This window comes from Nyctereutes procyonoides, unplaced genomic scaffold (assembly GCF_905146905.1).
Source record: "Nyctereutes procyonoides isolate TBG_1078 unplaced genomic scaffold, NYPRO_anot_genome, whole genome shotgun sequence".
Taxonomy (NCBI): Eukaryota; Metazoa; Chordata; class Mammalia; order Carnivora; family Canidae; genus Nyctereutes; species Nyctereutes procyonoides.
In genome coordinates this window covers 42,494,113-42,511,590 of record NW_026575020.1, presented here as the reverse complement: position 1 = coordinate 42,511,590, position 17,478 = coordinate 42,494,113, and the positions used below count along the sequence as shown (strand labels likewise).

At 43.6% G+C, this 17,478-nt stretch overlaps 2 protein-coding genes across 2 annotated transcripts in view; one reads left to right on the top strand and one right to left on the bottom strand.

Annotated features, from left to right (window-relative positions):
- Nucleotides 1–1,800: 1,800 nt before the first annotated feature.
- Nucleotides 1,801–14,729, bottom strand: NDUFA8 (NADH:ubiquinone oxidoreductase subunit A8). Its single transcript, XM_055336194.1, has 4 exons — nucleotides 14,572–14,729; nucleotides 8,904–9,067; nucleotides 4,961–5,126; nucleotides 1,801–2,119 (listed from the first exon to the last, which is right to left on the bottom strand). The coding sequence occupies exons 1-4, from the start codon at nucleotides 14,620–14,622 to the stop codon at nucleotides 1,982–1,984; spliced, it is 519 nt and encodes a 172-aa protein (XP_055192169.1). The 5' UTR covers nucleotides 14,623–14,729; the 3' UTR covers nucleotides 1,801–1,981.
- The window catches only part of MORN5 (MORN repeat containing 5), a 29,098-nt gene continuing 26,240 nt past the window's right edge, over nucleotides 14,621–17,478 (top strand). The window contains exons 1-2 of the mRNA XM_055310414.1: nucleotides 14,621–14,771; nucleotides 14,836–14,941. Of these exons, the coding sequence (XP_055166389.1) occupies nucleotides 14,621–14,771; nucleotides 14,836–14,941 (257 nt within the window). The remainder of the gene's footprint in view (nucleotides 14,772–14,835; nucleotides 14,942–17,478) is intronic.

Here is a 17,478-nt window from a genome sequence, read left to right as displayed (position 1 = left end):
AGTCAGAACCTACTCCAGACCTATGGAACCAGAATCTTCATTTTAAGATCTCATGTGACTTCTATGCAGTGGTATATACCAAGAGCATGGACTTTGGAACCAGATATATCTGGGCTTAAATCTCAGCTTAGCCACTTCTTACTTAGCACTTAATCTGGATCTGCTTCATGTACACAGTCAATCAGTGACCCTATCCCCTAGCTGGACCTTAGAATAACCCTGAGGGCTTTCAAAAACTCCCCGCCCTGGCCCTACTGCAGACCAATTAAATCAGAATCTCAGGGGGTGGGGGCAGGAACCAGACATCAGTGCTCCAAGGTCTTCAGGTGATTTGAATATGCACCCAAGGCTGAGAACCACTGACTTTGAGGAACGAGTGTGGCCACTGAAGCCAGTCTTCATCTGCATCCCCCAACTACTGTTGAGGACTGGAGCTTCTTCACCTCTCCCCAAGCTACAGTTACAAAATGTGAAATGGACATGACAAATAAAAATTTGTTCAAAAGCTGAGCAAAGGGTTGACACATGTGAAGCTCAATGAATACTTATTATTCACGCAGGTCCCAGCTTCTTTTGCAGAATCTAAGAAGCAAACGCATGTGCTTGAGGTAGCACATTAATGCCAACCTGTGACCATGCTCATACTTTCCCCACCGGGGTGACTTCTAATTACTTGGCCACCAAGAAGGTTCATAGATGTTGCCTCAGCTGTTTTTAAAATTAAAGAATCTATTCTTTTTCTACATTAAATTTGACAATGAGGCAAAGGCAGCTGGTCAGGAACTTTTGCAGAACAGGTAAGAATGAGGTTCATCCAAAGTGCTCCCAACTGTAGGGGAGGGGCAAAGCCAATCACACAGAACTTAGTCTCTGAACTATACTGATGCTTTGGGTGACAGGCCCTGCCCCTCTTCTAATGCCTCCCAGCACTCTCCCTGCACGGAATCTTTAGAGTGGGAGTTGGAAAGGTCTTTGGAAAGACACGTCGACTTTGCATTTTGGAGCTCCACAGAGGGAAACTAAGGCCCTTACATGGGAGCTGCCGCGTACTTACATGGGGCCACACGCAATTAAAAGGCCACAAGCAGAAGGGTGTAAAGCGACCCAGTGAGATGTAGAGGAAATGACCTACTAGTGAAAAAGGAACTGAAGGAAAGGGAAAAGAACGACATAATAGTGCTTTGAGCCCGAGCTTTATAAATACTTGTCGCTTTAACCTGCCCAGGAGGTAGATAAGCATGTTGTCTTTAGTTTGTCTTCAAATTCAACCTCTCACAAGAGGTTAAGGAACACACCCAAGGTTGGAATTGACACTCAGACCTCCCGACTTCCTGGCTTTGGAGCTGGGAGCTCAGCCTCCACCTCCCTTGTCTATCAGGAAAAACATCTGGGTTATAATGCTTGAGGATGGACTATCAAGGGGAAGTGGTGGAAGTTTGGTTCTTTAAGAAACTTTGAGCAAGACTGCCTAAAACCTAGCCAGGAGGCCCCTCCCATGGCCTGAGTCACAAGGCTCAAACATTTCTTCACTTCTCCTATCCTGGACACTTTCCTTGCATGACCTTTAAGGAAAGCTATTTGCAATGTTGGATGGGGAGAGTGGTAAGACTTCAAAATGAGTGAACACAAACAGGTAAGGGAGCCTTTCCTTTACACAGTCCTTTCTGCCTGATCTAACGTGGCTCCCCCGGCTGACTTAAAGCAGAGAGAGAGGAACACACAGGGCCACAAGAAAGACAAGTAAAGGGAAGTCATCTTTAAAGGCCAAAAGGTTATATAAAACATAATAAAATACAACTGTTTCCTTTAAAAGTTTTAATGGCCAGGAAATGGTATAGAATAACTGCCAAGTCACATAAATTAACTTTTTTGTTCAGTTTGTGATCCCGGAAAGAACACTCAAACGGCCGATGCAAACTGCATGGGAATTTCATCAGTGGTTGTCTGGGCGTGTGACTGAGCGTGGGCCATGGACCAATCTTTACATGGTCCAGAAAAAAAGGCGGCTGCCATGTTTGGCAGGCTTCAGCTCTCCCTCTATCTCAGGGTTGGGCTCTGGTCTTGGTCTTGAGTGATAGGGATTCTCCGGTAAAGGCCGATCTGTTTTCACTTTGGTGACCTGTGAGGGGCGAAGAGGACAGAAGCAAGGCTGAGGTCAGGTGGAACAGTCTGAGCCCAAGAACGCACCTCCCAGCATTTCCTCTCTGCTCCTGTTGCCCCAACTACCCCTCTTTTTTCAAACCCCAGCAAACCACATTTAGACTCATCTGATCCTTGAATAAACATTTAAGAAAGCCTTCTTTGGGTCATTCCACGTGGCAGAAGTTAGGGATACAGCAGGTAACAAGAACACACCCTGTCCTCAAGGGGCTCACTACTACTCACTTACTACTACTACTGAGGGAGCCAGACAAGCAACCAAATCATCACAACTGATGCACAAACTAAGTGCTGCGACTTAAGAGTTAGAGCAAGGACTCTACACATGTAGCCCATCCTGAAGGCTAGTGGCTGGACTTTCAGAGGGGGTAACACTTAGCTTCATCTTAAAGGATGCCATGAGCCCGGCAGGAAGATTAGCAGGAGAAAGACATTCCAAGAAAACGATACACGTGAAGACAGAGACGCATATCTTTAGAATGGCCAAGGCAAAGATTGCATGAAACACATAGGCAAGTGCTTGTCAGAAGTGATACTGAGCACCTTACTCCATCTCATTTTCACACTCCCATGAGATCATTTTGCAGAAGTTCCCTGGGACCATCTTCCTAATAAGAGTGGAAAAACTAGTACTCGAAGCTGGATCTGTCTACTCCAAAGCCTGTGCTTTTAAAATAACATACTATACTAGAAGACAGGACTAGACAATGATGGTACACTAAATGATGCGCAAAAAGTGTTTAAATTTTAACCCAATGGTAATAGATGCCACTGAAGTAGGGAAGCAATTGAAGCACATCTGCAGGCTGGAAGGTACAGAAGCTAGATTACAGAGGGACAGGACCAGAATTGGGAGAGCCAAATCAAGAGGCCTGGCAAGATGGTGCAGCACTACATGATGGTAACAGGGAAAGAGATGGAAGGTGCTCACGTCCACATTATCCCTGGTGGTCACAATATCTCCATAAGAAACCCAGCATAAATTGTTCTCACTTTAAAGATGAGGAAACATGCAGAGAAATGGAAAGACAAGGCCGTATTAACAGTGTTGTTACGTAGTGGTCTGATCTTCAAGCCATTCCATGTGATAGAACTGGTTAGTCTTCCCATATGCACAAATGCAAAAACTATTTACTGTGAATGGAGCTTTCACAGTAGCACAATTATTATTATAACCACCTTGTAAGGCATTATTATCTGTAGTTCACAGGTAAGGACCAGGGAGGCTAGCTTGCTCACGATAAAGATACATGCTACATGTCAGAGGTAAAGACTGACCACCTCTCACAGTGCTATTAGGACAATACATGGTCAGATGTAAGGTACAGCAGGTGCTCCCTAAGTTATTTTCAATGTTACCCTTACTGAGATGGCAGAATTATGGGTGAGAGAGAGCCATCTGCCTTAGGAAGGCTGGAAACTTCAAGGACACTGACATGGAAGCTGACGACAGAGGAGTGAGTAGAAATTGGCCAGGGGTACAGAGGGAAGAGGGGCAACTGGGTGGAAGCAGAATGCAAAAGTGAATAAAGCTAAAATTTAGGCTTCATCTAGCTGGTCATCACCTTTCTAAAAAGAGACTGGATTCTGATGTTAAGTATGACTAAAACTGATAATCCTCTTAAAAAAATAAGCTTTTGAAAAGAGTTAGGACAATATTTTATATGTTTTTAACCAGCAATTTGCTCAGAATCCCATAGTGATTCAATGGTACTATCTTCCTCCATTCAAACCTGAGTTTTCCCTCCACGCCTTGACACCTATCTGTCCCAGGGGGAATGGATGATAAGGTTCAAGAAGCAGGAGAAGGTCAAAGGCACCTGGGTGGCTCAGTTGGTGAAGCGTCTGATTCTCCATTTTAGCTCAAGTCATGATCTCAGGGTTCTGAGATCGAGCCCCAAGTGAGAATAATGAGATTCTCTCTCTCCCTCTACCCATACCCTAACCCCTCTCTAAAAATAAAAAATTAAAAAGCAGGGATAGGTCAGATCACAAAGAGCCTTGTAAGCTAGAATACTGCAAGCAAGAGCAAGCCCCTGAAGTTTTAAAAATAAAGTGATATTTATTTTCCATACAGATAATGCCTATAATGAAAACATAATTATATCCTAAAAGCTTCCGTTTCGGTGATATAAGGTCTCCTAAAATCTGAATTGAACCAACCTCCCCTCCAGACATTCACATACCCCAAGTTAAGAACTCCTGTTCAAAATGTGGGGACAGTGAGTGGATTCAAAAAATAATCCAGGAAAAGCTCACCTACAGGAATTGATGATTGTATAAAAGGAGAAAGAGTAGGAAATGAAGGAAAAAGACATTCAGATTTCTAATGTTTCAAGAGATGGTGGGGTCATGACTGAGGAAATACAGAACCAAGAGTAGGAAAACATGCTTTTTAAACTATAGGGACAGACTTTTAAAAATCCTAGGTACTGATAAATCTGGCCTGAAGAATCTGGCATACCCTCGATCCGATTTCCTCTCTGAATTCCACAATGACTTCAATGCTTTCAACTGCCAATGCCCCTAAAACTGTTTATCCTCATCTACTCCCTTTTGTTCTCCAATTAGATAATTAAACAAAAACAAATCTGCAGATGCTGGAGGATCTATTTAAAGAAATATTTCTATTAAAAAAACTCCCTTCTGGATTGTGTATAATTACTCCCTCATTAACCTGTTTGGTAAATACGGATTTCTCCCATCATATCTGTACTCAGAGAAGATCCTTTTCTGACCACCTCCTGCCCTTACCCACCCCTTAGTGAGAAGATGGGGCTCCCAGCAGGAGACTTTTTACCTTGGACAGCTCTCCCAGGTCAGGTCGTACCCAGCCCAGTTTGTCCAGCACACATTCGTCAAACTTGGCCTGCTGTTTGCGACAGCGACGAAGTAACTGCAGGCCAGAATAATCAATGCATGTCCAATAGTCTGTAAAAGGCTCTGCACAGTGAAGCTTTATCTGCCTGGAAAAGAAGGCTAGATTAGGGGTAGCTCCTTGCAAAATAATGAAAAACAGAAAAGTGGGGAAAAATTAGTACAGACCTCCAATACATAGCCTTGTTTTCTCAAAGGTAGGAGAATAGATGGTCTTATCTCATTTACAAGACAACCTGGAGATCCTCAGATGAGAACCAGTAACTAGAAAAAGATTGCTGAGGAATAAGATCTAATTTCTTTATGTAGCAAAAATAAATGAGTTGAAATGCAAAGACTGTGGTCTAACGCACATATATTCTACACAGAACACTCCTCACTTAGGGCTTATCTATTCTTTCTGTTAGATCTAATTCTAAAGATTAGCAGTTTAGCAAATTTAGAAGAGGCGGCATAATTCCAAGATAGGCATTTTGACAAAAGTCAGAGGTGACAGACCATGGCAAAGGAAGAGACAGAATTATCAAAGGCAAATACAAAAACTAACAAGTGGAAGATCCTGGGTCTTTCAGTACAGAGGCAAATGACCTTATGCTCCCCAGGGTTCAAAGTCCTCACTCTATTAATGCACTGAACAAAAACAGATTAATCTCTGCCATTAAGAAAATTAAAGTAGGGGCAGCCCGGGTGGCTCAGCGGTTTAGCGCCGCCTTCAGCCCAGGTCGGGATCCTGGAGACCCGGGATCGAGTCCCATGTCGGGCTCCCTGCATGAAGCCTGCTTCTCCCTCTGCCTGTGTCTCTGCCTCTCTCTCTCTCTCTCTCATGAATAAATAAAATCTTTAAAAAAAAATTAAATTAATTTGGTGCTCTCTGTTAAGAAGCAAGGTAGCAGGTAAATCATTTTGTGACTGCCAAAACTGGCTGAAGAAACAGTAACTTTTGTGTCTAAGAGATAAGCCTCAATTATTTGGCAAAATTCTCTTTCTCTTACCATTCAATCTTGCTGTTAATCCAATAAATGCCAACTCAATGAAGAATAAATACCACTATTTTATGTAAAAGCCATAAATGAGGCAGTGGAAGAAATGCCCTCAAAGGAATCATGCTTAGGAAGTGCTTACTTGCCATACTCCAAGAATCTAGTTACACTCAACACAGGAATCTTACTTACCACTATTTTATGTAAAAGCCATAAATGAGGCAGTGGAAGAAATGCCCTCAAAGGAATCATGCTTAGGAAGTGCTTACTTGCCATACTCCAAGAATCTAGTTACACTCAACACAGGAATCTTACTTAACACAGCTCACAAGGAACCTCAGAAATGGGATGGGGGAAATACACAGTGAAAAATCTGCTTTCCATTCCTGCTGGGTTTCCCTCCTAGGAAGCAACTAATGTTACCAATTTCTTATATACCCTTCCAGGGACCCTACTGTAAACTATGAGTGGTAGGGTGTGCGTGGAAAGGAAGAAGGAAGATCAAAGCCCTATAGGGCTTTTCTGAATTGCCTCTGGCCTCACTGACCGGGATGTCCACAGTACAGAAAATTACACCCACCTCACTTGAGAATCACTCTGGGAATGGGCTACCGTTCCCAACGTGAGTTTTTTATTCCTCCAGCATGGTACAGTGGAGAGCTGCTAGTACTACTTGTAGTACTTAGTCTTTGTTCTGGACCCTGTTACCCTGGTACCCACATTCAACAATTACCTACTAACACCTATGAAAAGCAACTTCAGTAAGAAATTCCTCTCATGAAGGCAGCTGGGACACCTCCAGAGCTTGTGAAATCCAAACTTTTCCCACTTAAATATACTCCCTCTGGGCCAAAACAGAAATGCTTTTCCAAAGTTCTCTTAGAAATGTTTAACAAGTAAACACACGTTCTATCTTGTGAGCCATCAAACCAATGCAAATTCAAGCAAGAATAAAATATTGTTGTACTTATTCAATATTTAAATAATGTGCAGGGATCCCTGGGTGGCACAGCGGTTTAGCGCCTGCCTTTGGCCCGGGGCATGATCCTGGAGACCCGGGATTGAATCCCATGTCGGGCTCCCGGTGCATGGAGCCTGCTTCTCCCTCTGCCTGTGTCTCTGCCTCTCTCTCTCTCTGTGTTGACTCTCATAAATAAATAAAAATCTTAAAAATAAATAAATAAATAAATAAATAAATAAATAAATAAATAAATAAAGTGCAATACTGGTAAGGTATAAAAAGATATACTGCTGAGGGCAGCTACTTTAAAAATAATGGCAACAATAGTCCATGAGCCATAAATAATGTTCAAAGCCTTTTTACAGAAGAATCCCACTGCTGGGAAATTTATGCCAAAGAATTAATTTTTTTTAAAGATTTGAGAGAGAGAGAGAGCATAATAGAGCATAAGGGGGGGGGAGCAGAGGGCGAGGGAGAAGCAGACTCCCCACTGAATGGGAAGCCTGATGTGGGGCTCAATCCCAGGACCCCAGGATCATGAACTGAGCTAAAGGCAGACACTTAACCAACTAAGTCACCCAAGTGCCCTAAGGAATTAATTAAAAAGAGAAAAAGATCTACACATAAAGGTAATCACTGCAGATTTATCTAAAACTGGAATAAAAAAATGACATTTAATAACAGGAACTGGTCCAGTAAATTATGGTTGGTTGACAGACTGGTAGAATATCATATAGCCAGTAAAAATGATCACAAAGACAATCTAGAGAGTGAAAGAATGTTCCCAACAGTTTCAGTAAAAAATAAGTTTTAAACCACACACTATGACTTTAACCACAAAAATGCCTTTGCATATGGACAAAGAGAGCAAAAGCAAGAAAGAAGGAAAGCAGCTATTATGTGAAGGAATTTGATTTTTCCCTCTACCGTCATTGTAACGGACATCTGTGGGTTTTGCCTAGCCAGCAGTCGTCTCCTGTCTTCTGTAACATCCTTCGCATTTCTTTGGGGAATAATCCCTCCCTATCTCTCAGCAATGTGGTTTAGATGAATCTAAGTCTACTCCGCACTTTAGGCCTGACCAAACATAGCATTTTATCTCCTGAGACACACCTGACTCAAAGATACGCACATGAAATCAACCAGCCAGGCCAATGAGACTCAGTCCAGGACCTCTGCTCATACCACTGGACAACCAGTACCATTGGCCTACGTCTACCTGACAAGCAACACAGCCACGTGGAATGACTGGTGGCCACTTCTGCTACAGTAAGGAAAGAGTCTCTGAAAATGAGTTTGGCAGGGGAAAACAGAACTAAGAGATTGGGGGAGGAGAAGAGAGGCAAAAAGATACCAAGTAGTTATGAAGTTATGTAATCCCTTTGATTCCAGCCCTGCCTGATGCCAGTCCTATTTCTGGACCTTACAGCTACATGAGCCAATTCCCTTCAAGTGCAATTTCTGTCCCTTATAACAGAGTCTGTCAAACCATTTTTCTACAATTACAATCTGGATATTTTTTTTACTTATAGTAGTATAATGCATAATGGCCTACTTAATACCTTGACTCTGTACACACTTTTCTCTCCATAATAACTGAGTCTTCTGTAGTAATATCACTCTAGAGAATACATGTTAGCAAGCACTGTGCTTAGTTGTTTTTATGTACTTTTACAAATTTTTCATAACAGTCCTGTATAAGATAGGTATTATTCTATAATTTGGAAATTAAGATTCATGGATATTAAAGAACAGACTAAATAACAAAAATAATTGCATCATTTACTTTGGGCTTATTTTGGTCTGATTTCAAGGTCTTGCATTTCCTACTAAAACTCTTTCACTTTATTAGCAGGATGTTCACCAAGATACATATACCTACCTAGATGTTTCAGCCCCTAGGCACTGATGTGAAAGATTCTTACCTGAAGAAGTCCAGAGCACACTGGTTGACAAGCTTGCCTTCCTCTAAACACCGCCTGGGGTCTTTCTCTTCCCAGCGGCATAGCATGAACTCCTTGTTGGGCTTGTCACACTGAACTCCGTAGTGATGGGCGGCAGCTTTGAGCACCGAAGAACTGACTTTCACCTGGGGAAAGGAACAGTGGGAGACAGACCACAGATTTGTGACCAGGATATCACTTTCTCATCTTTACCTCCTGCTGCTCAAAACAGGAAACATAAAAGTAGCACCAGTCTGACTCTACCAAGGGAGGGAGAGGGGGGCTGCCATAATAATCCTTTGTGATCCCCACTGCTTTAGAGATCACAAGGCTTCTTCACACACAAGAGTTTCTACAGCTTCATAATAACCTCATTAGGCTGACATTACTCTCTCCATTTTAAAAATAAGGAAATGGCAGCCGTAACAGAATCCTTCGCTCTCTGTAAGAGAAAGTGGAATTATAAAGGATGATGGAGGCCTTGGGGATGGAAGGGGAGACACTAATTCTGGGGAGCTTTGATGAATCTCCTTTATAGGAACAAAAGTGAAGGAATACATAAAGTTCCCAGAAGATTACAGAATCACAGAAGATGAGACTAGAAAGGATCAGTAAGAGGGCATGCAGTCCAGAAAGTTATTACTAATGATAAAGCACTAAATTTTTTTTATTTTTTCACAGTTACAGACTATATTCAAGGTAGTCATCCCATAACTATGTCATTCTTTCACTTGCCTCCCAGTACATTTTCTTGAGAAACAGTGTAGTTACAGCTGCCTCACAGGGCCCATCTAACTGCGGTTGAAGCAAGGGTCCTGCTGGCCTCTTTTGTTTACCTTTTCCTGTGCTAATACCACAATATTTTCATTGCTATAATCTAGATAGAACATTTGTTGTCTGGGAGGATCACCCTCCTCCTTATTCTTCCCTTTCAAAATCACTTTGGCTATTCTTTCAGATGAACCCCCTCATACAATAATTTGCATTGGAACTACATGAAGTTTAGTTATGTATTAAATTAGAAGGGAATGAGCATGTTTATAATACTGGGCCTCTGCTCAAATTTTATCTCCTCAGAGGATCTTTTCCTAATGACTGTATAAAAACTATCATTAATGGTCACTTCATTTGTGACTACTAGAACATAAGCTCCAAGAGGGTAGGAATTTTCTTTCCAACAGAGCTCCTAGACTGAAGATGTCGATTCTCCCTAAAGGAAACTATAATTGTCATGTTTACTGTAGCTCACCAGGCACCCAAAATAGTGTCTAGCAAAAGTAGTTGTTGAGCACTCACTGTGTGCCAGCTATCAGGGGTACAACAGTTACAGAAGAGACAAGATGACATGAATTATGCCTTCTCACCAAAATATAGTATGTCCTTCCTCTTATTCAGGTCATTCTTATGCTCTGGTTAAAATTATAGTTTCTGTCATGTAGGAACCTTGTGCATTTCTTGTTTAATTCCTTAGTATTTTAACATTTTTCATACTAGCTTAATAGGATATTTTTTCTATTAGATTTTCAAATTGGTTACTGCTTGTTTGTATACTACCTTCTCTTTAGCCAAATCTTACTGAACTTCTGTCAAGTCTGATACAAAACTAATGAGGATTAAGAGGAAAAACTTCCATTTACAAGTCAAAACTATTGCCCTTCCTTTCTCATATTTGTATCTTTTTTCCTCCCTTTTTTTCCTATCTTACTGCTTTGACTAAAACCCTAGGATAATACAGATAAACAGCAATGGCAGTAGGCACTCTGGTCTTTTTCTGGACTTTATTTTTTTTTTTAATTTTATTTATGATAGTCAGAGAGAGAGAGAGAGAGAAAGAGAGAGAGAGGCAGAGACACAGGCAGAGGGAGAAGCAGGCTCCATGCACCGGGAGCCCGACGTGGGATTCGATCCCGGGTCTCCAGGATCGCGCCCTGGGCCAAAGGCAGGCGCCAAACCGCTGCGCCACCCAGGGATCCCTTTTTCTGGACTTTAAAGCACAGTTTGGTACAATGTTTGCTACTGTTGTCTGGGATATAGTTCTTTGGATATTCCTCATTAAGGAAGTTTCCTTCTGGGACCCCTCGGTGGCTCAGAGATTGAGCGTCTGCCTTTGGTTTGGAACCTGATTCCAGGGGTCCCAGGTTCAAGTCCCACATCGGGCTTCCTGCACACATGCACTCGCACTCTTTCTCTGTCTCTTAAAAAAAATCAAGATTCAAACTTTTTAAAGCTTAATATATTTAAATTTTTAAGGTGGCTATTATTTACCTCCTTGATAAATGCCTTAAAAGACCTTTAAATGGCTGATTTAATTACTCAAATGTCTTCACAGCTATCATGCCCAAAAAAGTTACGGCATTCTTTGCCTTACTTTCCTACAAATGTAGAGGCCTTATCAAAATCTAGGCACACACAAGTTGTTGAGCATGTAAAATATGCTCTGTCACAGGGAAATAAAGGATAATAACCACTCACTAAATCTCTTTCCTGGGGAAAGAGATGTGCTCAAGATGACACACAGCAGGTCAGTGGCAACTGCAGAACTGGAATTCACAGACGGTAACCTTCAATCAGGCTTCTTTGCATTATATCACCTGCACTGAGGTGGCAAAAGACTCTGGATGTCACCATCTCCCCTCACCTGCTTCTTCACGAAGTCTGATGAGTTTCAGCAGAAATAACATCCTTTCACAGCTGCTTACTGTGAATACCTTCTCAAATTCATTCAGTTCCCTTTGTCTCAAAGAACAGAGTTCCAGCATCTTCCTCATTTACCTTCATGACAGCCTCTCCACACAGCAAGTCTATACAATCTGCAGGTGTGGAAAGTCTTACAATCTACAACCAATCTTCCAGTCCTGCTCTCTTCCTTAAACCATGTCTGCACCTCCTTCTACAGTATTTAATTTATGCTGTGCCTTCCGTTTTACTTATGGAAAATGGGGGATAATCATATTCATTTGACAGGACCACTGAGGATTTAAATGAGTTAACACACATAAAAATATTAATATTTTTCTATAAATAAGAAATATTTCTTATTTATAAGAACATAAATATTTGCTATTATCTGTTCTTATTTATGATGTGCCTAGCACATTATAAATATTAGCTATAATTTCTCCACTCAAAGTTGTCAATGGGTACAAGGAGTTTCCAGCCTAAGCTTCTGACTACTTCTTCCATAGGGATGTGTTTTAACTCCAAAGTCAACAAGGTCCAAAATTGTGTTTGTCTCTCAAACCTGCTCCCTCTGGCCTCCCCAGGCCCATTGTCAGGTTAGAAATCTGACAGACTCCTCCACCTTTCCTGCCTGTGAGACCTAAGTCAAGTCACTTCTAAGTCTGATCACTTCCAGATAAATCTGTTCTTTCACTCTGTGAGCAGTCACCAGTTATGTTGGGGTCATTAATATCCTCCTCATTATTTCAACAACCACCAAGACTAACCTCCCCACTTTTCTTTCCCCCCTCTTCAATGCACCTTCACAGAGCTGCCAGGGTGATCTTCCTAAAAGACAATTCTTACTGTACTCTATTACAAACAAATTAGCAACCAAGCCCTGGAAGTATTCAGGCTTCACAGAAGAATAAAGCCTAAACTTTTTACAGGGTATTCAAAGCCTTCTGGATCCAGCCTTCTAACTCAACAAGACACTTCCAAAAAGGGACTTGCTGCTGTCTCAGAACACTGAACTCACAGTCCCCAGAACCCACCTGTGGCCCCCTGCATTTTCCCATCTCCTTACTTTTGCTCAGCTCTAACCCCTGCTTAGAAAGCCCATCACTCCATCTTGGCCTATAAATGCTATTCTTCAAATGCCATTTAGCCAAGTCTCACATTATGCCCAAGAAGTGCTTTCCCTGTTCCCTTTATAGCCTCAGAGAATTATACAGCTGGAATCACTTCATCTTACAAATAAAATAACTATGTCTGCAAATGCTACAAGTGACTAATCAAGGTAACTGAGCAGTTAGGCCTGGAATTTAGATCCAACTTCAAATCCTGCTCTCATCTCTTAAACCATGTCTGCCCTTCTTCCATAACATTTAATTATACTTTGTCTTGTATTTTAGTTATGTAATTATCTGTATTTCAATTCAACTGTATGAATGCTAACGGCAAATTTATTCCAGATATAGAATATTTGCAGGAAGTAGAACCTCAGATGTTTGCTAAACCAAATTAAGGTTCCTATGAAAAATACAGCACTTTCAGGCTAACCTAGCTTCACTATGGGACGAGAAACCAGACTGCATACTGGATGCCTCCACTTTATACTATAAAGTTCCTGAACATTAGGTAAAAAGTTCTTCATCTGTGCAAAATAATAGTTGCCATTCTCACAGCCATCCAAGTTTAAGTGAAATCATGCAAGTGAAGCCCTTAACACAGTGCCCGGGATATAATTTCTGGCATATAATTTTTAGTGTTGCCCTCCTTCTCCTTTTATGCAGCCTTGTCTTTCTACTATCCAGCCCTGCCATGACACTCTTCTGCCTTTAAACCCTCCACTTCTCCTCTCCACCTCCCTTATAAAGTAAGTCTGGCCTTGTAGAAGCTACTTCCCAGTCCTGCCAGTCCAAGGCACCTTGTTCCAGGCTCTGCAACGGCTGCTCCCCACTAACCCTAGAACCACATCAAACAGCACTTGTCTCCCAGACACAAAAGGTTCTGCTAACTATTCTCACTCTTTTCAGCTTTGCCCACAATACAAGAGTTTGAAAGCATGGGCTTTAAGGTCAGAACTGGATTCACGGTCCAGCTCCCCTAAACTGACGAGCTACATGACCTTGGGCAAATGACTTCTGCTCTCAAGGCCTGTTTCTTGTCGTTCACATGAAGAGACCAGTAATACCCTGCCTCGTGGTGTTGCTGGCGGGATTTGATGAATTTATGTGTGTGAAGTGATTAATCAGCATCCTGCCTGACATCGATAGAAGGCTTCGTTGTATTCGCTGTAATCTGTACACACTGTCTTGTCCTCACTTAACAGCACAAACCTTCCTGTAAGAGCCTCTTTCTGTCTGTCTCCCCATTCAAGCATAAGCTTTCTGAGGGCAGGGATCGTCTCTCTTATTCTCCAGGGTCTGGGTATTACACGGCAACTACTCAGGAATAGCTCCTGGATAAATGAACGCCTTGAACGTCCTACTACAAACACCTTCCCCGGGCGGTCAGTAACTCCACTCTCCGGTGTCCTCTCCTCCTGCTTCGGCTTCCCAGCGCCACTGCGGCCGCGTACGGATGGGGCCACCTGGAAGCCACTCTCCGCTCCGCTCCGCTGTGAGCACCCGGGGCTGTGCGTTCACCTCACCGGGAGGACTGCGTGTTAAGGGACATTAGAGCAAGCAAAGTGGCCCCGGCTGGTGCCTAATAAAGAGCATCACTGGTATTCGCGTAAAGGACAGACAGCTCGCTGTGCGGGGTCATGGTGGGGGAGGGGAAGGCAACGCTGCGGAGACACTGCGTGATGGGTGGGGCGCGGCGATTCCCAGAGGAGAGGAGGGGGCGTCTGGGGAGCGCCCCGTGTCTGAGGGGCTGCGTGGGCGGACCCAGGGCCCACAGTCCAGTGAGACCACGCAGGGCTGGGCCCGGGCCCGAAAAGCCGCAGCCCAATGCCCCGCTTGCCTGGCTTCCGAACGAGCCTCACCTCCTGCACTTTCAGATCCTCCAGAGTGGGCAGCTCCACTATCCCCGGCATGACGGCGGAGCCCTACACCCGACGAGGCGCCCGCAGCCGCGTCGCCGCCGTCTCCTTGAAGTCCCCTTCCGACCGCCGAGGGCCGCCTCACGCCTGCGCCTGCGCATCAGGCCACGCAGGCGCACTGCGCCGCCCAGCCGCGAGCCACGGCGCGTGCGCCGTGCGGGGAGGCTCTGAGGCTCGCTCCGGCCCCGCCCATCTCGGTTGTCATAGTGAGGCGGGACGCGCTGAGACTGCAGGATCCCGACGGCTGGAAGCCTCAGGCCGGCACCACGGAGTACACAGGAAGCCAACACGTTGGGGAATATGTAGACGGGAGGTAAGGGCCTCATCTGGTTCACCGTCTTGAGTGTCCGTGACTGGGGAAAGACGGCTGCCGTTTTGCCTTTGCAAAGGACTTTGCACCAGACGCGTTCACGAACTTTATTCCTTTTAACCTTCAGGACAAGCCTTTCACGTAGGGTTGTTTATTCCCATTTTACAGTTCAGGAAAATGAGATCCAGGGAAACAAAGTGACTTGCTCAAGGACACATATCTAGTAAGCACAGAGCTGGGATATATTCATTCCATATATATGCATGTGTTTGCTATCTGCCCGTTTTAGATACGGAGATAAAAACATGAAGAAAAATGTCAAGATCCTCGCTGTTATGGAGCCTACAGTCCAGTCAGTGTATTTCCAACAAACAAAGAAATGAGAAAATAATTTCAGACAGTGGCTTTGCCTGAATCTCCCCCTCCTCACAGCAACCCTATGAAATAGATATCCCCATTTCACAGGTGGGAAAAGTGAGGCTCAGAGTAACTGTGTAGCCTGCTCAAAGTCATCTGGTTGGCATTGAGCAGATCAGGTATCAAAATCCAGGTCTGACTCCAAAGCTCATGTGCTTTCTACTGTGCAGTCCTGCTCCTGAGCTCCTACAAAGGACACAACCAGTTGGGGCAGTCCTTGAAGCCTTTCTGGGGGAGAAAATATTTGAGACAGGCCCTGCAGGTTGGGTAGGATTTACGTGAGTAGAGATGCAAGATGAAGAATGCTTCCAGGCAGAGGGAACAGCATGAGCAATAGTTCAGAGGACTTACAAGGGGGAAGAGCAGGCAGTTCAGTTTGGCTGGAGTGTTGGATGTGTCTAAAGGAGAATGGGAGCCAGAGCTGGAAGGGTGGATCTGTGCTCTGGCATAGAGAGATTTGAGTACTGTGCGCAATTCTGTGAGTGGGAGGAGCCACTGATAGATAGATCCTTGGTGAGGCTGGGCATTAGGAAATCTAATTTATTTCATTTCTGTAGCCCTCTTCATAGCGCATAGATCACTCAGTAAATGTTGGCTGAATGAATGAATGAATGAATGAATAAAATTTGAGATATGGTAATCACATCCTCACTATGGATTGGAGTCTTTATCTCTTTGTTCTTTTTAACTTACTTTTAATTTATGATGAAGGCTTTTTGCCTTGGGTGAATAAAAGAAAAATGGGAGGGGAGGAAAGAGAGAGGAAGAGAAAGGAAAGAAGGAGAGAGGGAAGCAGAATAGAGATGGCAGGATCAAGTCAGAGACCATAGTTGTCCTAGTAAGAGGCAGCAGGACCCTGGATTGAACCAGAGGCAGTGGGGCTGCACGAAAGAGAAAGATGTAGAAGTTTGGAAATCTTTTCATTGCCAGTACTTGGCAACTGACTGGCTCCCAATCTCACTCAGAGACTGCCTCCAGTCTCAGGTTTGGTGCCCAACTCTAGGCTTTGATTCTGGATGATTCTGGTACCATTTGTTGAAACTGAGAACTCTGAGGAGGGGCTGCTTTGGAGGAAGAGAGGATGAGTTTCATTTGGGGTGAGCTGGGGATGTCTGTAGAAGATCTTAAGACTGATATCCAGTTTACAGGTAAAAGGGAGTGGATGCAGTTGAATCTCAGAGAAGAGTTTTGATGGAGACAGAAATGGTAGATGTGATTTCAAATAAACACGTAAAGGAGAAAAGGCCTTCTGCCTCCTCTTCTGTCTCGCAGTAAAATAGACGCAACATGGTGTGTGAATTCTTACTCTCTATGGGGATTCTGCTATTGTTTTATAGCTATTATTTCAATCAATTATCTCAACTTTAGGGGAGAGTATTGTCATTATCCCCATTTTACGGATGAGGAACTCAGGCTCAGAGAGGCAAAGGAGCTGGCCCAAGATCACACAGGCACAGAGGCAGAGCCAGGCCTGGCTCAGGCTTCCTGACTCCACGTATACATGGCTCAGAAATTGTGCCTCAATCTCAGCACTCTTCTACTTGGAGCCTGTGTGCAACAGTGGCATTTTCTGTAATCCCTCCAGTCACTTCACTGGCCCCTTCTGTTCCCTTCATTCCTTACACAGTAGCTGTTTACAGGGCACCGGTTCATACAGAACCATGATTCTAAGAACTGAAGATACGAAGGTCTTCCTTTCCAGAAGCTTTGATTAAGTAGGGAATATGAGGTATACAATTATAACACAAGGCAGAACGTGCTGAGCGTCCAACAGAAGTACAAACCAAAGCCAAAAGAAGTTCAAGTTAGAAGACATCTAGCTAGCAGGGGAGACTAGAGAAAGAATGCAAGGATAAAGAAATGAAGGATAGTATTCCCTTTGACACTCGCTACATGTCAGGCCCTTTATTAGGACAGTCGTTATACATGATCTGGTTTGATCTTGGGCATTCATCTCAGCCATTTCACACATGAAGTAAGCAGTTGGCTGGTCAAGCTGGGTGTCCCTGGCCTGTGCTCCCCTTGGGTGTGCTTCCTCCTGCATGGCAATTAACACATATTCTGTAATTGCTTAATTGTGTCCCTCACTAGCCTGTGAGCCACCTCAAGGGCAGTGACTGCAT